The sequence below is a fragment of the Mobula hypostoma genome, chromosome 8 (assembly GCF_963921235.1).
Source record: "Mobula hypostoma chromosome 8, sMobHyp1.1, whole genome shotgun sequence".
NCBI lineage: Eukaryota > Metazoa > Chordata > Chondrichthyes > Myliobatiformes > Myliobatidae > Mobula > Mobula hypostoma.
Window position 1 is genome coordinate 62,530,595 of NC_086104.1, and position 24,840 is coordinate 62,555,434.

The 24,840-nt window shown below is 39.9% G+C and overlaps 1 protein-coding gene across 1 annotated transcript; it reads right to left on the reverse strand.

Annotated features, from left to right (window-relative positions):
* Window positions 1-1,697: 1,697 nt before the first annotated feature.
* fam161a (FAM161 centrosomal protein A) lies at window positions 1,698-16,425 on the reverse strand. The gene is made up of 6 exons (XM_063055986.1): window positions 16,245-16,425; window positions 12,442-12,668; window positions 6,010-7,185; window positions 3,638-3,737; window positions 2,533-2,687; window positions 1,698-1,811 (listed from the first exon to the last, which is right to left on the reverse strand). Exons 1-6 carry the CDS (start codon window positions 16,386-16,388, stop codon window positions 1,721-1,723), a joined length of 1,893 nt encoding a protein of 630 aa, XP_062912056.1. The 5' UTR covers window positions 16,389-16,425; the 3' UTR covers window positions 1,698-1,720.
* Between the last annotated feature and the right edge of the window lie 8,415 nt (window positions 16,426-24,840).

The window sequence follows — 24,840 nt, forward strand, 5'->3', positions numbered from 1 at the left end:
AAGCAGTTGGATAGAATAGGGCTTCTTTCCTTGGAGTGCAGGAGGTGATCTTATGGAAGTATAGAAAATCATGGGGGGGGGGGGCGCGTAGATAGAGTGAATGTACTCTTGTCTTTTTCCCAGATTTGGGAAATCAAGAAGTAGGGTTCTTGGCATCGGTTTAAAGTGAGAAGGAATCTTTTTGTTTTACACAGGGTGTAGTATGTATGTGGAATGAGTTACCAGAGGAAGTACCTGAGCTTTTAAAAGACAGCTACACAGGTACATGGATAGGAAAAGTTTAGAAGGTTAGCTAAATGCTGGCAAATGGGATGAGTTTAGATGTGTATCTTAGTCAGCATTGACCAGTTGGACTTAAGGGTCACATACAAAACACTGGAGGAACTCAGCAGGCCAGGCAGCATCTATGGAAAAAAGTACAGTCGATGTTTCGGGCCGAGACCCTTTGTCAGGACTGCAAAAAAAAAAAAGATGAGTAGATTTAAAAGGTGGGGATGAGGACAGAGAAACACAAGTTGATAGGTGAAACTGGGAGGGGGAGGGATGAAGTAAGGACCTACGAAGTTGATTGATGAAAGAGATACAGGGATGAAGAAAGGGGAGTCTGATAGAGAACAGAAAGCCATGGAAGAAAGAAAATGGGGGAGGAGTATCAGAGTGAGGTGATGGGCAGGCAAGGAGATAAGGTGAGATAGGGAAAAGGGGATGGGGAATGATAAAGGGGGGTGGCCATTACCAGAAGTTCGAGATATCGATGTTCATGCATCAGATTGGAGGCTACCCAGATGGAATATAAAGGTGGAGTTCCTCCAACCTGACTGTGGCTTCATCACGACAGTAGACGAGATCATGGATTAGCATATCAGAATGGGAATGGGAAGTAGACTTAAGGGCCTGTTTCTGTAATGTATCACTCTAAATATACAGTATATATTTTTGTCTTCAATGGAGCAAAACTGATGTTAAGACTCATAATGAAACATCAGGACAGATCACAAAAAAGTTTGTCAAGGAGTATCTTCAACATATAGAGGTTTACAGAGGAAATTCTAGAACTTATGGAGACTGGAGAGGGCAGGATTGTCAATAGCAGAACAATTAAATTTAGAAATGGTCAAGAGACCAGAATTTGAGAGAAACAGGCTTCCAAGAGGTTGTTGGAAATTTAGAGTTTGGGAGGACTGAGGGAATAGGAAAATTTGAATAGGAAGATGAGAATTTCAAAATCAAGTCTTTGTTACAAGATAGGTATCTCTGGAAATCAATGCAAGATGATAAAGATACCTTCAATTTCAACTGCTGCAGATTGAGGAATTGGCCAAAATATTTAGAAAACAGCCAAAGATATTGCTAGTGCAAATACCTAAGCCAGGTAATATTCAGTATAAATATTATTCCAAACAAACACTAGAATGTATTTGCCGGCATCTAAATCAGCTGCAAAAAATACAGCTAGCATTAACATCAGTTGGATTTCTCCTGTATATTTGAGAATCACCAGACAAATTTGCAAACCTGATTAAAAGGCCTTTAGTTCAGTAATAAAAATATAAAGTAACTTGTCATTAATTCTATAATTTGCCAGTCTATGATCATATTATATTATAAAAGTAGTACCCAGTAGCAATGAAACATAATTGTCATTCAGAAAAATCTCAATTAATGCAGTTAATCATTGATATATACTTCAAACTTCCTGCCACTTTACAGTCACTGAACTTCACATTCTGTCTTGATTTTCTTCTGCAACCCTTGACTCCTCATCTTCATTATTATCTTCAAAGTCAAGTCCATAATCTTCCTCTTGAGAACTAGAGGAACAATTTTAACACAGTCAATAGCCTCCACTGTTTCAGTCATAGTCCTACAACCTTTTCAAATGAACAAACCTGATCTAGTGTTCCAAAACAATAATTGCACAAAATATTTCAGCTGTGTATGCTACAGATAATTTATTTCTCACCTGAGATCACATTTCTGTTACCAAAAGTGATCTTTTGGATTCCAAAGATTATTTAATTTCATTTATTTAGTCCATAACAAATATTTTGCCTCTCTTAGTCAAGAGTAAATAGATCATATCACTTTATTCAGACAATGTGTATGGTTGACAAAGCTTAAAATACTTTGCAATATAGGCAGTTTAACAGCAGTAACTCCCATATATTGAAATTAAATAAAAGATTTCAAAGTTAAATCCACAGTGTTCACTAAATATCAACAAAGTTTTAAATGCTGTTTAATTCAGTGTTTTTTTGTGTATTAAGAACAATAACTCTTTTCAAAACTAGACTTGCTTTTTAGGATAGGGTAGGATTTTAATTATGCTACATTTTAATTTACCAACAATTTGAACACTCTCCTTATTTCAAAGTTTCTTTACAAATTTGTTTTTTAAAGCCTGGAATCCCAGTTTAACAATTAGTATTTAATAAACTAAGATTACAAATTATTCAAACACAATAAGAAATACTAGAAAATTGAAAACCTCCAAAATGTAAAAACTACACCTATTGTTTAAACTGAAGTTACCTTTCTTCTTTTATACAGTTGTTGTCTTCATTTTTCACAGACTCTCGATTATTTGAATGCAAAGCTAAATGACCTCGCTGGAAAACAAAATCTTCCTTCAATCCTCGTTCTTTTTGTGCTGCAGTATATTTCTCTGCTGATCTTCTAGCATTTATCTGTATATAACAGTTAGCAGCTTCAATTTTAGTTTATAAACATTATTAAACTGTCTGTTACAAATTCACACCAGTGATTATAGCTGTAGCTAGAATAAAATACATATTTTGAGATATCAAAATATCACATTTGTTGTTTTGGACACCTAAATGTAATCAGATACTACTGTAGATTAAAGGCATATGAGTTGTTGATGTATTTTCTGTTCATTTCAAGAGACACTGCTCAGATAATGTTAACTTTTTAATATTAAATTCTAATTAGTCATAATGCTTAGCAGACAAAATGTTTTGAAAAAAGATCTGCAATTTAAAAAATGACATATACATTCTATGCACCTCTCAATAAAAAAGTATTGCATATTTAACCCAAAGAAACAGTGGTTTTAATCTTCAGGACTTATTGTTAATGTAGAAGTTCCAAAATGAAAATGAATATGGCATTGGATCCAAATTTCCATGAATTTCAATGAAGGCTGCAATTATCATGGAAGAGAAAGGCAAATTCACTTAAATAAAAGGAATGTAGTTTGATGTTTTAATTATTTGTATACTTTTAGGTTTTTTCAGTAATTTAGAATATCTATCACATTTTACTAGTTTTTAACCCTTCAATGTGCCCCCATACCCCGCCAAATTATTTCTAAAATATTGAACAATTCTACTGCTGATTAAGCTGAAGATGAGCTTTGCTCCTTCTCAAAGTTTTTATAAGTCTTCACCTTTGGGAACCCACTAGTCCTGCAGCTGCTCAAGTTAAGCCAGCAGAGTCTGGAACACCTTGGGCTTACACCCCAGTGTCAACAGGATCCAGTTCAACATGACTCATGAGTCGGGTTAGTAGGTTATGCTTTCAAAATATGCAGGATTCGAAAAAAAATTAACCGGATAAAATATTAAAGTGTGTGAAGTGTAACAGTAAAGCAGCTCAAAATATTTTAAGAGCATACCTGTGTCAGCACCTTTTGGAGCAAAGGCCTTGTGTTTTCTCTTTCCTTCATCTCTTTAAACTCTAAAAGATAGCATTTTGTCTGTTTTCTTTCACGATTTCTGGTAAAACACAATGGGGGCAAAACTGTAAAATGCAAAATTGGATGCAGTTCATTCTGAATACAGTGTTGCAGCTTCAGTTATAAATGGCTGATAAAGAAAAAGAACAAGGCTCATCTTCTGACACTGCACAGGAGGTTAACCTAGAAGAGGTAGATCAGGGGCATCGTAGAGGCAATCGCAAGGGATAATTGACAAAAATCAGGGAGATGGTTGGGCGATCTCGCGTTAGATTCATGGTCCTTCTGTGTGACTTCAAATGCATACATCACCACTTACCTCATCTATTGCTTAATTCATTATATCCTGCTACATATTCAGCAACGGTCCCCATCGGTCAGAATTTGCCTTCAATGTCGTTATATTTTACTTCACCCTTAAACACTTAGCATTATTGAAAAGTAAGAAGAAAGTGAATATGAAGGAATGGTGTCCTGTGACTTCACATGCAACCATCAATGATTTAGAAATAAAGGACATAAATGTTACATGCGTTTGAAATTACAGTGGGGTGGATTCAAGGACAGCACAGGTGCCAACGTGCCAGTTGTCAGAAATTCCCATTAGTTCTGCTGCAGAAACTCATGAGAAAATTCAATGCCAGACTACAGAAGATCAGTGAGAGTGCATATCTAAATACTTGGTATATTGGAAATCCTGCTTTTCAACTTGGAATGGGCAGTCTCCATAAGTATATCTGTGGTGCAAATCATGATACCAAACTTCTCAGAATTGTTGGCACTACACTCATTCAGACAGTGGTTCATCAACCTCCTGACCTGCACCTTGCAGACAATTGAAAGGCCCTGAGGTGTCAAGAGTTGAGTCCTACCGGGTACTTATATCGGGACCTGTTCTTATAGTCATGGTATATATGGCCTGTCCAGTCAACTTTCTAACCAATGGTTACTCATAAGATATTGATAGTGAGGGATCTGATCACATAATTGAAATGTCAAGAGTTGGAGGTTGGATGTTCTCCTGTCAGAGATGATCACTGCCTAAGGCTTCTGTGGCACAAATGTTATTTGCCACTTAACCATTCCCTCAATACCTTCTTCAAAGAGAGAGACCCTTCTGACAGCCCTTTTCTTTCTCATCTTGTTTTACTATTTTGAGCTAATACATAAACGATCCTATTAGAGAGGGAACAACATTGGACAGGATAGGTGCTGGAGTGTCAATGGAAAAGCCACTTGGAAGTAGTAAGTTTCATGCCACAAGTATCAAGGTAGTTATGAGACAGGATAAAGATGGACTTGAAATTAAGGATTTGAACTGATGAAATGCCAATTTCAATATCATAAGACAGGATATTGTTAAAACAGACATCCTAGAAATGTTCAAGATCCTAGCCTCTGCAGTATTTTCTGTCTCCAACAAATGGGGGTCATTTAAAAGTGCAACAGTGAGAGTTCAGGGCTAGCGTACTATATTTCCCTAACAATGAAAAGTGAGGAAAACAAGTCCAAGAAACCATGGATGTCAAAAGATACTGAAGACTGGACAAAGAAAATGGAAGCTATTACATGTATATTGAACTGAAAAAGGAGGCTGGACAGCATAAAGTTTGGAGTTTTAAAAAAGATGCTATGAGGGAAAAGTGGGGGGAGGCATGAAAAATTACTAACAAACAAAATCAAGAAAATTCCCCAATACATTTTGTTAGCATGTCACCAATTTGTTGGCCAAAAGTGAACTGCCAGATGACTGAAAGACTGCCTGTAATATAACTTTGATCAAGAAAAGCATGAAGTATAAGCCAGGGTATTATAAGCTAGAGTGTGTAATGTCAGTGAAGTTTTTGAAAAAAAATATTGGTTCAGGATCAATTTACATTTGAAAGACATGGATATTCAGATATTCAGAGTAGAATTGTTAAGAGAAGATACTATTTGATCAATTTGATTTTTTTCAAAGATGGATATTGATATGGTCAGTGAAGTTACTGGAGTCAACATGAACTTCAAAAAGACTGCAGATTCTGGAATATGGGCAAACAATCTGTTAGAGAAGCATAATGAGTCATGCAGCATCTGTGCAAGAAAAGGTATTATCCATGCTTTGCGTCCCAATCCTACATCAGCTCTGAGAACAGAGAGCAGACAAAGCCAGTATAAAGCTATGAGTCCACTCCACAAAAAATAGCTTAAAATAGCTTTGCTCTCTTGTAAGTTTTTCACTAAAACAGCTAAATTCAGAAAATAGGTATGGATCATCTGATTTAACATGTCATTGATTACACTTATCACACCAAAGATATAATTCTTACCCAATAGCTTTTTTCTTCTTTGATTCTTCCGTGCTTCTTATAATTTCCAAATCCAAAGATCCTGATGGAGTTGAATTTACACTGCTGTGTGATCTTGACTGCTTGCTGCTTGACATAAAAGGCCAGTGCACCTCTTTCAACTCAGTTTCATCTTCTATTGTATCATCCGTAAACTTTCCATTAGAAAAAACATGCAAAGTATGCATTTGTAAGGGTTCACATATAGTTGTCAATTTCATCTTGCTTTTCATGAGCTGTCTCTGAGCTTTTCTGTGCAACATCTCAAAATCCGGAACTTTGGCATTAATCTTGGGTTTGAATTTCAGTTCCTTATCTGGCTCACAACACACCCTTTTTCTTCTTTTACAGGTGGCATTACTAAGCATGCTCTTAGGAAGGGATGCACTATTTAACAATTCTTGAGCTCTCACCTTCATCCTTATTGCTCTGTAGAGCTCCTCCTCTTTAATCCTGTCAATGACCTTCTGATCATGAAGATACTTGGGGACAGGTTTTGCTTTAAATGTTGTTCTTTTCTTTACTAAAAGATCAAGATCCTTTATTTGCATTTTTCTAACTTCTTTCTTTTTTTCCTCCCTTTCAATAAAAGCAAATGGTTTCTGTATTGCCAGTAGAATCTCTTTGCTCCTTGCCTTAACAAATTTCCTTCTGTCCTCATTCCTTTCCATTATTTCTTCCATTAGTGGGATATAGGTGTGGGCTGGTACAGGATTTGCATGAAAAATTTTCTGGCATTCTACTTCTTCTTCTAATTGTTTGCTTAGCATATAATTCTCTACTTCAATTTCAGATCTTGATCGATTTTTTTGCTGCTTCTTTTCAACTTCTCTGATGGTCATTTGGAAGGGCTCTGGTATTGTTATCTTTGGGGACCAGTGTTTTTTCTCCTTTTTAATTATTTTTGCTTTCTGCAAATTTGAACTTCCAAGCCTCTGGGGTTTATCATACAAGGTATACATCTCCACAGAAAATCCATCCCACATTCTCTGAATTTGATTCCTTCCATGGGATGTGAAATTTTCCACACATACTTCCTGATCATCAGTGGATGAGTCAGATAGGCTTAAGGATGCAGTGCTCTTCACCTCAACCTCCAAGGTTGAATAAGAAAGATGAGCATCTTTTTTTTTATCTGTAGTCAGTTTGCAAGTTGAACTATAAAAATGTACACAAAGAGTTTGTTTTATTTAATAATATAGTAAATACTTTTAAAAAACAACTTGCATTACATATTCTTGTAAGAGAATATCTCAATGCAAGTACTCAGAAGTGGATGATACAGAAAATAGGATAATAGGATAACGAAGGCTGTGATATTGTAGAGCATTCCAAGATGAGGCTAAAAAGTAAGTTGAATCTACACTTAACTCTGGTGCTTTTGGACAGTAAAACCACTTATGTTAGACTATTGTTTATTAATTATAGCTCTGACTTCAATACTATAATTGCTAGCAAACTCATCCCATAACTCCCAAAAAAACATACAAAATGCTGGAGGAACTCAGCAAGCCCATCATTTATGGAAAAGAGTACAGTTGACATTTTAGGCTGAGACCCTTCAGCAGGACATTTTGTACTCTTTTCCATCGATGCTGGCTGGCCTGCTGAGTTCCTTCAACACTTTGTGTGCGTTGCTTGGATTTCCAGCATCTGCAGATTTTCTCTTGTCCGTAATTCCTAAATCTGGGACTCAACTTCTTTCTTTGTAAATTCCCTCTTTCCTGACAAACAGACCACAGCCAGTAAGACCATGAGACATAGGAGCAGAATTAGGCCATTCAGCGCATTGAATCTGCTCTGCCATCCCATCATAGCTGATCCCAGATCCCACTCAACCCCATACACCTGCCTTCTCACCATATCCTTTGATGCCCTGACCAATCAAGGAACTATCAACTTTTGCCTTAAACATTCCCACAGATTTGGCCTCCACCACAGTCTGGCAGAGCATTCCACAGATTCACTACTCTCTGGTTAAAAAAAATTTCTCCTTACCTCTGTTCTAAAAGGTTGTGCTCTCTAGTTCTGGATACCCCCACAACAGGAAACATCCTCTCTATGTCCACCCTATCTAGTCCTTTCAACATTTGGTAAGCATAGGCAGCAAAAGCTCTGTCATAATTATTCTCAAAATTAGCACCCCACAAGGCTGTGTCCTCATCCCCTACACTATTCCTTGTAAACTCACAAATGTGTGACCAGATTCTGCTCTAACTCCACGTACATGTTCGTAGTAGATACCACCATAGTGTGTCATGTATCAAATAATGATGAGTCCAAATACAAGAAGCAGATAGAGAGCCCAATGACATAGTGTCATGACAACAACCTTTCCCTTGATGTCAGCAAAACAAAAGAGCTGGTCATTGACTTCAGGAAGGGGGGGGGAATGCACATGGTCCTGTTTGCATCAATAGAGCTGAAATCAAGAGGTTTGAGAGTTTCAAGTTCCTAGGATTAATCATCACTTATAGCCTGTCCAAGTTTCAGCGGACTTCTATATTGTGAGCAATCGCTTGTTTGGCTGAGGCAGCATGAAGTTTAAAGAGAGCTCAGGGCCTTTTGGGACTTTACAGAGGGCTTCAATCATAGCAATCTATTAGCCACCTAGCCAAAGCCAATAAAAGTAACAAAGTTTAAGCAGAAATGACCATTGTGTGACTTGACAGTGTTAGAGCAGTCAGGCTTTGGCTCAAGAGGCTTGGGCGAGAAGGGGCAAAGGCCAAGGTAAGTTTCTGGTGAGTTTTTATCTTTCTTTGTCTGTTAGTACACAGCTAGTGCATTGAGAATTGATCCAGGGTTAGTGGTATGTTCTTCATGTGAGATGTGGGGACTCTGGGAGACCTCCAGTTTCCCTGATAACTGCAGCTGGATGAACCTTCAGTTCATACGAGAGAATGAAGAAGTGAATGATAGGTACAATAAAAAGGTAGTCACTCCCAAGTTGTAGAAGCAACTTTTCGGGAGAGGGAAAGGGAATAGGCAGCCAGTGCAGAGTACCCTTTTGGCCACTCCCCTCAATAATACCGCTTTGGATACTGTTGGGGAGGAATCACCTACTGGGGGAAGCCTCAGCGACCGGTTCTCTGGCACTGAGCCTGGCTCTGTGGCTCAGAAGGGAAGCGGGGAAGAAGAGGACTGCAGTAGTGATAGGGGATTCCATACTTAGAGGAGCAGACAGGAGATTCTATGGATAAGAAAGACAGCTAGATGTTATGTTGCCTTGCAGCTGCCAAGGTTAGGGATTTCTTAGATCAGGTTGATAGCATTCTAAAGGAGGAGGGTGAACAGCTGGAAATCGTGATACATATTGGTAACAACGACATAGGTAGGAAAAGGAATGAAGTTCTGAACAGAGAATTTAGGGAGCTAAGTAGAAATCTGAAAAGTAGGACCTCAATGGTAGTAATCTCTTGATTACTGCCTGTACCATACGCCCATTGAGGGTGAGGATAAGATGATTTGGCAGATGAACATGTGGAATTGGTATGGGGCAGGGTTTCAGATTTCTGGATCATTGGGATTTCTCCTGGGGAAGGTATAACCTGTACAAAAAGGACAGGTTACCTTAACCCTGTGGGCCGATTTACTAGTTTTTGGGAAGGGTTTAAACTAATTTGGCAGGAGGGTGGGAACCAGAGTGATAGGATTGAGGACGGGCCAGTTGGTATACAAATCAATGCAGTATTTAGTGAGACTGAGGGGAAGGGAAGGCAGATAATTGGGCAAAACTGCAGGCAGAGGGATGAGTTGAAGTGTAATATGGGAGCAAAATCGAAAAGGGTGATGAATACAGGAATGAAGAAGCCATATTTGAATGCATGCAGTATACGGAATAAAGTAAATGATCTTGTGGCGCAGTCAGAGATTGGCAAGCATAACGTTGTGGGTATCACTGAGTCGTGGCTGAAAGGAGATCATAGTTGGGAGCTTAGCAGCCAACAATACATAATATATCGAAAAGACAGGCAGGTAGTTAGGGGTGGCTCTGTTGGTAAAAAAAAATGAAATCAAGTTCTTGGAAAGAAGTGATGTAGGATCAGAAGATGTAGAATCGTGTGGGTAGTGTTAAGAAATTGCAAGGGTAAGAAGACCTGATGGGGGTTATATACAGGCCCTCAAATGGTAGCCAGGATGTGGGGTACAAATTACAATAGGAGATAGAAAAGGCATTAAAAAGAGCAATGTTTCAATAGTCATGGGGAATTTCAATATGCAGGTAGATTGGGAAAATCAGGTTGGTGCTAGATCCCAAGACAGGGAATTTGTAGAATGCCTGTGAGATGGCTTTTTAGAGCAGCTTGTGGTTGAGCCCACTAGGGGAAAGGCAATTCTGTACTGGGTGTTGTGTAATGAACCATATTTGATTAGGGAACTTAAAAAAAGGGAAATCTTAAGGGGCAATGATCATAGGACAGAATTCACCATGCAGTTTGAGAGGAAAAAGCTAAAATCAAATGCATTAATATTACAGTGAAATAAAGGGAATTACAGAAGTAGGAGGAGAGCTGGCCAAAGTTGATTGGAAGGGGACTTTAGTGGGAATGATGGCAGATCAGCAATGGCTGGGAGCAATTCAGAAAGTGCACGATCCATCCCAAAGAAGTATTCTATGAGGAAACCATGGCTGACAAGGGAAGTCAAAGACAGCATAAAAACACAAGGGAGGGAATATAATACAGCAAAAATTAGTGGGAAGTTAGAGGATTGAGAAGCTTTTAAAAACCAACTGAAGGCAACTAAAAAAGCAAATTGGACAGAAAAGACGAAATTAAAGTAAGCTAGCCAATAATATAAAAGAGGATAGCAAAAGTTTTTCTCAGTTATATAAAGAGTAAAAGAGAGGCAAGAGTGGATATCAGCCTGCTGGAATCAAAAACGCTAGAGAGGTAGTAATTGGGGACAAAGAAATGCAGAAAAACTTAATAAATATTTTACTTAAGCACTCACTGTGGATGACACCAGCAGTATGCCAGAAATTCAAGAGTCAAAGGGTAGAAGTGAATGTAGTTGCTATTACTAAGGAGAAGTTGGTTAGGAAGCTGAAAGGTCTGAAGGTAGATAAGTCACCTGGACCAGCTGGGCTACTCTCCAGGGTTCTGAAGGAGGTAGCTGAAGAGATTGTGGTGGCATTAATAATGATCCTTAAAGAATCACTAGATTCTGGAATGATTCCTGAGGACAGGAAAATTGCAAATGTTACTCCACTCTTTAAGTTAAGAAGGGGTAAAAGAAAGGAAACATAAGCCAGTTAGCCTGATTTCAGTAGTTGGGAAGAGGCCAGAATCCATTATGAAGGATGAGGTTTCGGGGCACTTGAAGGTACATACATGATAAAATAGGTCAGAGTCTGCATGGTTTCCTTAAGGGGAACTCTTCCTTGACAAATCTGTTTGAAATTTTTGAGGAAATAACAGGCAGGGTAGACAAAGGACTAAAAAAACTTGTTTTTTTTAGATAAAAACATAAAAATTGAAAGAAAAATTGAAAGCTTCAAAAAGATTGGAAAACAGGAGCAACTATGTAGATGTCACATATCGTTGTAATTTCTTCTGATTAATTGAGAAAAAGCATTACTGGATCTCAAATTAAAATGCTTCAGTGACAATGCCGCATTTAAGATTCAGCTCTTGAAAGGAAACATCAGATGAAAGGAAGAATAAGAGAAAGAAATACAACAGGGAAGTGTTTATAAAAACAAAATTCTGTGCCATCCTTTTCTTAAAGATAACCCTTGTTGAACTGAAGAATTGTAAATCTGCTGGATGTCAGTTTTCTGGTAGCTATTGTGGCTTTGCAGCAGTAGGCTGGATCCAGGATCTTGTGTTAATAAGGATACTGAAGATGGGAACAAGTTATTTGTCAAACTGACCAATAAAAAGCTGATGTCAGAATGCCAATGGCAATAAGTTGAGAGTTTAAGAAAGTACTGTTAAAAAAGTTGCTAATAATTGTTCTTAGTATGGTAGAATAGATAAATGAAAGGAGCTGCCAGGTTCTGTAGAGTCAAAAGATCTTAAAAAATGATCAGAGATATTCCCATCCAGAAAAGAGAGTAACATATCAGCAAGAAAGCAATTCAGCAGAAAATATTGCAGATAGAAGACTAGAAAAGAAACATAAATAACATTGACTCGAACATTGCCAAAGTGCTGGCAAACCAGAAGTGGGAGGATAAATTGTAATTATCTATTTCTGGAAACAAAAATTTTAAGAGTTCTGTTTGTTGAGTCTTGCAACAGATACTGATATTCAGTTCAAAACAATATTGATTTAACAATTTATACTATTCATTTTGTTGCTTCCTCAAGCCTAGGAGTATGCAGTTAATTTTCCTCTGTATTTAGGTAGACCACAAAATCAATTTAGTTTTCGTGTGAACATACTATATTTAGTGATCATCGTGCCTACCTGTAACACAATGGGGTTCCACGGAGATCCTCTGAATCAATGATATCATTTCTGACATGAAGTTTATTCCTGTACAATTTCTCTAGCTTTGCCATAGTATGAATATAAGCATTTTTTAGTTTCTCTATTTTCTTATAGTAGTCTTCATTGGACTTGCCATACAAATCATTGGAGTTTAAGGAACCTTCAGTGTCTACTTGCTCTTCTGGATCAAAATTATTTTCATTCTTAAAAACAGAAAATCAATGTTTCCCTGTTAGTTAAGATTTGCTTATGTCATTTCAGCAAATACAATACTGTACTGCTACTACTGTAATATTGTTAAGGTGAGCAGAGTCAATGGTACATTTAAAATAATAAGCAGAAACATAGAATAAAATCAAAACAGAAAGTTAGCCAAACAAACCATGAAAACCAATGAATTACAAAACTTAAAATCTGGTGACTATTGATTTTCTTCTGCAAAAAATTGTATCAGTCATTCTCAAATTAGTTAAATAACTTAGTATTAAAACATTATAAGCTGAAGGAAGAATATAGATTTGAATAAATAAGTCAGATCCATTTGTTGGTGGCACTGCTGACTGCGCTGAAACCTAGGTGAGTTGGTAAATTGCTCAGGTCCTACTCTGGAGAAAAAATTCTAGCCTAACACACTAGTGCAGTATTACTGGAGTGTAGTAATATTGGAGATAAACCAAGGCCCGTGTGCCCTCTCTACTGGATGTAAAAGACCCCAAGACGCTGCATGAAAAAGAACAGGGGAGTTAGCTGTAGCATCTTGAACAATCTTTAAATAATTATCACCAAAATTAATGTGCCTGGAAGTTATTATGTTGCTCGTGATCCTTGCTATACATAATCGGCTGCTTGGTAGTACAACAGCAACTACACTTTAAAAAATACATTAATAGTCATTTTGAATGTCCTGAGAATCTGAAGGGTAACATGTAAATTGGTTTAATATTGACACATGTATCAAGATACAGTGAAAAACTTTGTTTTGCATGCCATCCATAAAGATCATTTCATCACATTGGTACATTGAGGTAGTACAAGGGAAAACATTCACAGAATGCAGAATAAAGTGTTACAGTTACACAGAAAGTGCAGAAAAGGCAGACAATAATGTACAAGGCCTTAATGAAGTAGATTGTGAGGTAAGTTTCATGGCATCAAAATGAATAAACTAAAGAATTTTTTCCCCCAGAGAGTAGTAGGTGTCCGGAATATGCTGTCAGATGTAGTGGTGGAGGCAATACAAGTGTTGTTTAGGGAACTTCTGGTGAATAGGTGCATGAATATGTAGAGAATGTGTGGATATGGATCCTTAGAAAGCAGAAGGGATTGGTTTAATTTGGCATCATGTTTGGTGCAGGCATCATGAGCTCAAGTGCCTGTCCCCTGTGCTATACTGTTCTATATTGTATATTTTTTCTGAGAAATTTGGCCTGTCCTCTAAAACCCTCACTAATTTTTATAGATGCACCGTAGAAAGCATTCTTCTAGGGTGTATCACAACCTGGTATGGAAGTTGTCCTGTCCAAGACCAAAAGAAGCTGCAAAAGATCGTGAACACAGCCCAGCACATCACACAAACCAATCTTCCGTCCGTGGACCCACTTTACACCGCACGCTGTTGGAGCAGTGCTGCCAGGATAATCAAGGACACGACCCACCCAGCCAACACACTTTTGGTCCCTCTTCCCTCCGGGAGAAGGTTCAGGAGCTTGAAGACTCATACGGCCAGATTTGGGAACAGCTTCTTTCCAACTGTGATAAGACTACTGAACGGATCCTGATCCGGATCTGGGCCGTACCCTCCAAATATCCGGACCTGCCTCTCGGTTTTTTTGTACTACCTTACTTCCCACTTTTCTATTTTCTATTTATGATCTATAATTTAAATTTTTAATATTTACTCATTTTAACTATTTTTAATATTTTTGATATTTAATATTTGTAATCCAGGGAGTGTGAAGCACAGAATCAAATATCGCTGTGATGATTGTACGTTCTAGTACCAATTGTTTGGCGACAATAAAGTATAAAGTATAACAACGTATAATATATCATGCTCTCTTTCCACTCACACAGTTCTGAATACAGGAAATACAGAGTTGAATTTCAAACTGCAAGATTTAAGACCTTTCATCAGAATCAGTTCAACCTACTTAACTTTTCTGGTCACCAAATTACAGGAAAAATTGAGATTGCGTGCAAACCAATTTCCCTTAACATTTGGGTAAAATAAAAATAACAGGATGCATAAAGCCCAAGGATCTGTTGAAAAATCTTTTCATTCTTAAGATGGTGTGCATATGGAACACATTATCTGAAAGAAAGGGGGAGTTAGAACCACTTTTGAACAATTTTAAAATTGGGATTTTAAAAGGTTGGTACAGACTATGTAGCTCTCTTTCAACTGACAGTCACTATTGGCCAAATGGCCTCCTGATGTGTCTTAAATTTCTTTGACTCTATGGAGCTGGATAGTTAAATAATTGTTTTCATTGCTCTGGCTTCCATTCGCATAAACAAATCGCTGATTAGTGCTTATTAAAAAGGCAAGCAATCTTTTCTAAGATTATGCCAAGAATAAGTATCTAGCAATTGTAAATAAAATTAAATTTAAATAATTAGACTCAGGCTGAAATAAATGGGAGTAACTAAATAAGCAGAAACCGCAGAGCATCATTTATCTATTCCAAAACAAGATCAGTTAAAGTAACAGTATAATGATTAATAACGACTGTTTAAAAAAGTAATAATCTAGAAGTTGTAGTCAGAGTTACTCATACTTCCCTTGTCCTCAATACCATGGCTAAATTAATTCTATCCATTCCAAGACAGGAATATTTAATTATATCTGTTTCACTCAACTTTAGGCCTTTTTGTTTTGAGTTTGAACAATGTGCAGAAAATCTGAATCTTTTCATTTCAACATCAATACTGATAATGACTAGTTTCTATGACTGTTAAATAATCTTCATTTGAGCAGTGATGCTTCACTTCCCCCCTCCCCGCCCCAATTATTTCAACACCTTTTATTCACGCTTTGAAACGGAGAATAAAACTATGCTGGTGTGAATCCTCACATCTGGCGACCCTGCGATCTCTGTTTTGGAGACTAATGTCAGAATCTCCTTCAAGAGGGTAAACCCTACAAGGAGACAGGCTCCAACGATGTACCTGGCAGGGTACTAATAATCTATGCAGACTAACTGCCGGAGTGTTCACTGACATCTTCAACCTCTGACTGTTGCAGTCGAATATTTCCACCTGCTCAAAAGGGGAGGTATCATACCGGTGTCCAAGAAGAGCAGGGTGAGCTGCCTCAATGACTTTGCCCGGAAGCACTCACATCTGCTGTAATGAAACGCTTTGAGAGGTTCGTCATGGTAGGAACTGATTCCTGCCTGAACAAGGACATGGACCTGCTGCATTTAGCCTATCGCCACAAGAAGTCTACAGCAGATGCAATCTTACTTGCTCGTCACTGGGCTTTGGAGCGCCAAGACAGCAGGACAAGAAGTCAGGCTGCTCTTTATCGTTTACAGATCGGCATCCAACACTGCTTCTTTATTGTAACGTATAATCAAATCTTATCAAAACACCTTTGATTTAAACGGTAGCTGACAAATCTAAACTACATCCAAATCAGACGTTTATATTTGAGAGGAAAGGCCTGTTTGAAAACAGTTGTGCTGTTAGCAGTCCACGTATCCGCCGATAAAGCGACGGCGTTGCCTCCCCGCCCATGGCCACACAGGACGCCAAGGCCCTCATACTCGCTTCCCCACCTTTACTTTACTAGCGGATTTCAGACACAAAGTAATTCCTGGATCCAGGGCCTGCTCTCTCTCGTACAAGGCAGTGAATTCTCCGCTCTGCCGGTCAATGGGAGAGGTGAGAGCCGGGACTCGATAGGGACTGGAGCTGCTCATCGCCGCCACCGACCGGTGCTTGGCAACCGGCTACGCGGCAGGCGGGGCGTCTGGCACGCCAGAAGGTAGGTCAGATCGCGGTTGTTCCGCCTTCCCGAAGCGTCTTTTTTCATTTATCTGTGTGTGGTTTCAGGTCTTCTCCAAGTTCAGGGATGCTCAGCAGGTCAGGCAACATTAGAGGACAGAGAAACACTTTTCAGTTGTGTGACCTTGGGAGTAAAACCAGACTAGGTAAATAGGGCCGAGTGTTGTAGAAAAGAGACAAGTACACATTTATAGACACGAGAAAGTCAGCAGATGCCGGAAATCCAAAGCAACACAACACAAAACGCTGAGAAACTCAGGAGGTCAGACAGCATCCATGGAAAAGAGTAAACAGTCAACATTTTGGGCTGAGACCCTTCTTCAGGGCTGAGAAGGAGGGGGGAAGATACCAGAATAAAAAAAAGTAGGGGTTGGGGAGAAAGGCGGGCTGGAAGCTAATGGGAAATAATGGGCAGGCGAGAAGAAATAAAAGGTTAGAATGGGGAATAGAGGAAGGGAACCCAGTTTGGAGAGGAGCGGGCGAGACGAGGATCTCCCAGTGAGCTTGGTCCTGGGCCTTGCCAAGATGGCCATTCGCAGGTCCAGGTCTAGGAGGCGGAAGGTGGAGGGCGCAGCCCGGGCCGGTTGTTTGCCCCTTTTCAAAGGATACGTGCATGTCCGGCTGCCCTTGGAAAGGGAGCACGCAGTCATGGCCGGCACATTGGGGGGATTTCCGTGAGCGGTGGACCCGCCCCCCGCGGTATAGATTGTTTTATAGACGGTAGTAACTGTATTGTAATTTAAGTGCAACTACTGTCTTGGAAAAACTGATAGCGGTATAAACTAATATAGTTTTGATACAAAAAATAGGGGGGGGATGTTTGCCGAAAGGAAAAATTAATATTCATGTCATCAGGTTGGAACTATAAGGTGTTGCTCCTCCACCTTGAGGGTGGACTCATGTTGGCACAAAAGGAGGCCATGGATCGATACGTCGGAACGGGAATTGGAATTAAAACATTTGGCCACCGAGAAGTCCAGCTTGTGGCGGATGATGCGGAGGTGCTCGCCCAAATTACGAAAGGTTGTCTGAAAGTGGCAACTCAGATGGGTAGTTGGTGAAGAGACATGTGGCGTGTTTGCTTTCATTGACCAAGTGATAGAGTTTAAGAGTTGGGACGTCATGTTCTGGTTGTTAGGACACACGTGGAGCGTGCATATTCAATTCCGGTTGCCACGCTGCAGAAAGAGTCAGAATCAAGTTTATCATCACTGACATACGTTCGGGGGGAGAGGAAAAATTATCGAAAGTTAGAGAAATTGATGTTCATGCCATCATGTTGGAAGCTACTCTGAATATGAGAAATGGATTCCTTCTTCAGCCCTTTACTTCCACCTATTACCTTCCTCACCACCCACATTCCCTCTCACCTGGTTTTACCTATCAGTTGCAGTTTGCACTCTGGTCCCTCTCCCACCATCTTATTCCTTTCCTGGCCTGATGAAGAGTCTCAGCTGTTTATTCCCCACTATAGAAAAATATGTTTGGAAGAATTTGTTGATCTTGCAGGTCAAAATCCTGAAAATGGAGAGAGGAGATGGCCAGTATAAAGAGGGGAAGGGGAGGGGTGAGGCTGAAGTCTTGGAATGTATGCGGGATGGTTTTTTGAACCAACATGTCGAGGAACCGACTAGAGAGCAGGCTATTCTGGACTGGGTTTTGAGCAATGAGGAAGGGTTAATTAGCGATCTTGTCGTGAGAGGCCCCTTGGGTAAGAGTGACCATAATATGGTGGAATTCTTCATTAACATGGAGAGTGACGTAGTTAATTCAGAAACAAAGGTTCTGAACTTAAAGAGGGGTAACTTTGAAGGTATGAGACATGAATTAGCTAAGATAGACTGGCAAATGACACTTCAAGGATTGACGGTGGATATGCAATGGCAGGCATTTAAAGGTTGCATGGATGAACTACAACAATTGTTCATCCCAGTTTGGCAAAAGAATAAATCAAGGAAGGTAGTGCACCCGTGGCTGACAAGAGAAATTAGGGATAGTATCAATTCCAAAGAAGTAGCATACAAATTAGCCAGAGAAAGTGGCTCACCTGAGGACTGGGAGAAATTCAGAGTTCAGCAGAGGAGGACAAAGGGCTTAATTAGGAAGGGGAAAAAAGATTATGAGAGAAAACTGGCAGAGAACATAAAAACGGACTGTAAAAGCTTTTATAGATATGTAAAAAGGAAAAGACTGATAAAGACAAATGTAGGTCCCCTGCAAACAGAAACAGGTGAATTGATTATGGGGAGCAAGGACATGGCAGACCAATTGAATAATTACTTTGGTTCTGTCTTCACTAAGGAGGACATAAATAATCTTCCAGAAATAGTAAGGGACAGAGGGTCCAGTGAGATGGAGGAACTGAGCGAAATACATGTTAGTAGGGAAGTGGTGTTAGGTAAATTGAAGGGATTGAAGGCAGATAAATCCCCAGGGCCAGATGGTCTGCATCCCAGAGTGCTTAAGGAAGTGGCCCAAGAAATAGTGGATGCATTAGTGATAATTTTTCAAAACTCGTTAGATTCTGGACTAGTTCCTGAGGATTGGAGGGTGGCTAATGTAACCCCACTTTTTAAAAAAGGAGGGAGAGAGAAACCGGGGAATTATAGGCCGGTTAGCCTAACGTCGGTGGTGGGGAAACTGCTGGAGTCAGTTATCAAGGATGTGATAACAGCACATTTGGAAAGCGGTGAAATGATCGGACAAAGTCAGCATGGATTTGTGAAAGGAAAATCATGTCTGACGAATCTCATAGAATTTTTTGAGGATGTAACTAGTAGAGTGGATAGGGGAGAACCAGTGGATGTGGTATATTTGGATTTTCAAAAGGCTTTTGACAAGGTCCCACATAGGAGATTAGTGTGCAAACTTAAAGCACACGGTATTGGGGGTAAGGTATTGGTGTGGGTGGAGAATTGGTTAGCAGACAGGAAGCAAAGAGTGGGAATAAACGGGACCTTTTCAGAATGGCAGGCGGTGACTAGTGGGGTACCGCAAGGCTCAGTGCTGGGACCCCAGTTGTTTACAATATATATTAATGACTTGGATGAGGGAATTAAATGCAGCATCTCCAAGTTTGCGGATGACACGAAGCTGGGTGGCAGTGTTAGCAGTGAGGAGGATGCTAAGAGGATGCAGGGTGACTTGGATAGGTTGGGTGAGTGGGCAAACTCATGGCAGATGCAATTTAATGTGGATAAATGTGAAGTTTTCCACTTTGGTGGCAAAAATAGGAAAACAGATTATTATCTGAATGGTGGCCGATTAGGAAAAGGGGAGGTGCAACGAGACCTGGGTGTCATTATACACCAGTCATTGAAAGTGGGCATGCAGGTACAGCAGGCGGTGAAAAAGGCGAACGGTATGCTGGCATTTATAGCGAGAGGATTCGAGTACAGGAGCAGGGAGGTACTACTGCAGTTGTACAAGGCCTTGGTGAGACCACACCTGGAGTATTGTGTGCAGTTTTGGTCCCCTAATCTGAGGAAAGACATCTTTGCCATAGAGGGAGTACAAAGAAGGTTCACCAGATTGATTCCTGGGATGGCAGGTCTTTCATATGAAGAAAGACTGGATGAACTGGGCTTGTACTCGTTGGAATTTAGAAGATTGAGGGGGGATCTGATTGAAACGTATAAGATCCTAAAGGGATTGGACAGGCTAGATGCAGGAAGATTGTTCCCGATGTTGGGGAGGTCTAGAACGAGGGGTCACAGTTTGAGGATAGAGGGGAAGCCTTTTAGGACCGAGGTTAGGAAAAACTTCTTCACACAGAGAGTGGTGAATCTGTGGAATTCTCTGCCACAGCAAACTGTTGAGGCCAGTTCATTAGCTATGTTTAAAAGGAAGTTAGATATGGCCCTTGTGGCTACAGGGGTCAGGGGGTATGGAGGGAAGGCTGGGTTCTGAGTTGGATGATCAGCCATGATCATAATAAATGGCGGTGCAGGCTCGAAGGGCCGAATGGCCTACTCCTGCACCTATTTTCTATGTTTCTATGTTTCTATGTAAGTCCAGTGTGATTGGTGGCTTGAGGAGGAGTAAAAGTTGTCAGAAAAGTTGTGCCGGGTAGGGAAGGAGAAGGGTAGATTAGAAGGTGGATGATAGGTGGCAGCCAACTTACACAAATAACGTGGGAGGCACATGGAGCAAGGTGGTTGGAGGGGAGAGTGAAGATTAAAGACAGCTTCTGGAGGGAAATAAACAGGAACACAAAGGACTACCAGTGCTTGGATTTGATAAGTAAAGGAAGAAAAATGGAAGCCTTTAGAGGGAGGTGAAGACAGCAAGGATGATGGTTCACCAAGAGGCTATTCATAATTCATCAAACCAATTAAACCCTAGAATTGTATTGTAGATGCATGCATTTCAAATTATGTGGATGAATTTAGTCCACAAAATGGGAAGAACTTGTTAAGAATGTGATAAAGCTATGAGAGATACCACAAAACAACCATTCACATCTCTATGGAGTAAGAGTAGTACTTTGAGAGCAAAATGTAAAGTGAACCAAACATACAGGAGGAATCTAATATGTAATGAACAGATGGCTTTTCTCAATAATAAAATCACATTCTTTCATGAAAAGTCTCTGCCAAAATCTATCATGGGGCATGAAAGTTAAAAGGCTGTAAATACTGGAAATTTTGAAATAAAATAGAAAAAGATGCAAACAGTAACATACCCCCCTCTCCCACACAGATGTTGCCTGCCCTGTTGAATGTTTCCAGCATGGTCCATTATGAGCAATACATTTTTCCATTGGATTTCAACAAGGGAGATACTTCTCTTGACTTACTTAGCGATAGAATGCAGGTCCAGAACCTGAAGGCCAGGTCAAGCAAAATCAGATGAAATAGTTAATGTTTCAGATCAATGAAGTTTTATTAGAATTTTCCAGCCTTTTCTTTTTTAGATTTCTGGTTGCAGCAGTTTTATGCTTTTCAAGGAATTGTGTGTTGCTAATTTTTAATGTTATCTTTATGAATGAAACCAATTAAAAAAAAAACTTGCAAAAACCAAGGACATGAACATGAAATAAGAACAAACAAAGTGCACTTGTACAAGTACATTTGTGGTCTCAAGATAGGCAACCGACAGCAAAATAAACGACTTTTGAAGTGTAACCTCCGTTGTAGGAAATGTGATGACTAATTTGTACACAGCAAGTTTCCATAAAGGTTTGAAGAGGATAGCAAGGAAAGAATTAAACAAAGTGGTGGTCAGGGAAAGGATAGTGACACTCAAGGACAAAGGTGGGAATTTATGTCTGAAGCCAGAGGCATTGGGTGTGGAACTGTATGAGTACCTTACATTGGTATTCAGCAAAGTGAAGGGCGTGGAGGATAGTGAGGAGTATTGCCGATGTCCTGGGGCACATTGATGTTGAGAAGGAGGAAGTGTTGATTCTTTTGAAAAGCATGAAGTTGGATATTTTCCATGGGCCTGATGGGATCTATCCCAGGTTTTTGAGGGTGGAAAAAAATGAGATTGTTGGGACCTGGACAAAAATCCTGTATCCTCTTTTGTTTCAGGCTAAGGTGAAGAATAACCATTATTATTCTTGTTAGGAAGTGTAATAGAAATGATCCAAAAAAAATTATCAGCCAATGAGCTTTACATCAATCATAAATATATTATTGGAGACTATTCTTAAGATGAGGATTTATTCACATTTCAAGTTCGAGTAAATACAACGAAACAAAACAATGTTCCTCTGGACCTTGGTACACTCACAAAATGTATATCACCTACAGCACATAAACCAAAATATAACCATAAATAGGCTAATAAATATAATTCAAAATGCATGTAATATGCAGCACATATATATACTTTATTGATCGCAAATGAAATTACAGTGTCACAGTAGCATTACAAGTCCACAGATATAGAGATATACAAATATTAGCAGTAAGTAAGAAAGCATAAAAAATAAGTTTCCTCAAACAGTCTTAACAGTAGGGGGGGGCATCATTTCCCCAGCTATAGGTTGACTCATAAAAGAAACTAATGACAGAAGGTAAGAATGACCTCATATAGTGCCTTTTGGAGCAATGCAGTTTTCTTGATCTATTACTAAAAGTGCTCCCCTGTTCAGCCAAGGTGGTATGCAGAGGGTAAGAAACATTCTCCATAGAGTCCTTTGACTCCTGTAACAGAGCCAGCCTTTCTAATCAGTTTATTGAGCTTGTTGATATCACTCGTGTTGATCCCATTGCCCCAGCACACCACTGCATGGAAGATTGTACTGGCAACAACAGACTGGTAGAACATGTGAAGGGGAGGCCTGTATACTTCAAGGGACCTCAGTCTCCTCAGGAAGTAGAAGTGACTCTGGCCTTTCTTTTACACAGCCTCTGTGTTGGTACTTCACTCAAGTCATCATCCAGGTGCACCCCTAGGTACTTGTAAGTCCTCACCACATCCGAGTCCTCACCATCAATAGTAACAGAGCAATGCAGGCTTAGTCTTCCTAAAGTCTATCACCACCTCCTTTGTCTTACTGATGTTGAGCTGCAGTTGATTCAGCTTGCACCATTTGACAAAGTCCTCCACCAGGGCCCTGCATTCATCCTTCAATCCACCCTTTATACACCCAAATATTGCTGAGTCATCAGAGAATTTCTGCAGATGACATGATTCATGTATCTAAAGTTCAAGATATACAGGGTAAACAGGAAGGGAGCCAATACAGTCCCCTATGGAGCCACTGTGCTGCTGAAAGCCATATCTGACACACAGCTGTGAAGCCATCAAACTGTGGTCTGCCAGTTAGGTAGTTCATTATCCACGATACAATGGAAGTGCCAACCTGCATTGAACGGAGCTATTCCCCCAGCAATGAGGGCTGTATGGTATTGAAGGCACTTGAGAAATCAAAAAACATGATCCTCACAGAGCTGCCCTGCTTATCCAAATGAGGGTAGGCTCTGTTCAGCAGGTAGATGAGAGCATTGTCGACTCCAGTATACTCCTGGTAGGCAAACTGCAAGGGATCGAGGGCTAATCCAACCAGGGTTTGACAGTAAACAGCTCACTGTCCTAGTGATGAAACCTCAGTGGTGGCAGAGTTTCCTTTAGTCTCACAGTTTGAGGGAAGAAGCTGTTACCGGTCTGGCAGTCCTCACCCTAATGCTTCTGTATCACCTTTCTGATAGTGAGTCAAAGAGATTGTGGGTGGTAGGAATCCTCAACAATGCTTTGGACCCTTCATCTGCAACACTTCGGTAAATGTCATGAATGGGGGGGAGGAAGACACCTATGATCTTCTCAGTGGTTTGTGCTGCCCTCTGTAAGGTTGTGCGGTCCAATGCCTTGCAGCTTCTGTACCACATAGTGATGCAGCCAGACCGGACAGACACTTCCAATGGTGCTCCTGTAGAAAGTTGTTAGAATGAGGGCGGGGAGCCTTGGACGCATCAGTCTCCTCAGAGTGTGTAGACACGGTTGTGCCTTGTTGATTAGATAGAGGTTGTGGGTCCAGCTTAGGCATTTGTAAAAACATGGACTTATTAGGGGTAGTCAGCATCACTTTTTTGCAGGGAAGTCATGTCTTATGAATCTGATTGAGTTTTTTGAGGTGATGAATGTGATTGATGAGAGTAAAGCAGTGGGTGCTGTCTACATGAACTTTAGTAAAGCATTTAACAAGGTCCCTCATGGTAGGCCGGTCTAGAAAATTAAGACATGTCAGATCCAAGGTGATTTGGTAGAGTGGATTTAAAATTGTGTTGGCCATAGAAAGCCATGGGTAGTGATGGAGGGATGTAATCCTGGCTGGAGGTCTGTGATGTGTAGTGTCCCACAGTGACCAGTGCTGGGATCCTTGCTGCTTGTGATATTTATTTCCGCGAAAATGTGGGTAGACTGATGAATAAGTTTGCAGATAATGCAAAAAAAAAAGAATTTTAATTAGTGAGGAAGGTCATCAAGGCATACAACAGAATATAGTTGGAGTAATTTTAGATGGAATTTAATCCAGGTAAATGAGAGGTGCTGCATTTTTGGAGGTCAAATGTAAGAGCAAAATACACAGTAAATGGGAGGTCCCTAAAGAGCACTGATGCAAAGCAAGTTTTGGGAGTGCAAATCCAAATTCCCTGAAAGTTGCAACACAACTAGATAGGGTCGTAAAGAAGGTATACAGTTTTCTTGCCTTTATTGATCAGGATGTGGAGTATAAAAGCAGAAAAATCATGTTGCTGCTGTATAAATCTTTGGGTCATTTTTTGGAATATTGTATGCATTTCTGGCTGCCACGGTACAGAAAAGATGTGGAGGTGCAGAAGAGGTTCACTAGGATGTTCCTTGGATTAGAGAATATTAGCCAAAGAAGAGGTTGGACAAACTTGGGGGTGTTTTTTC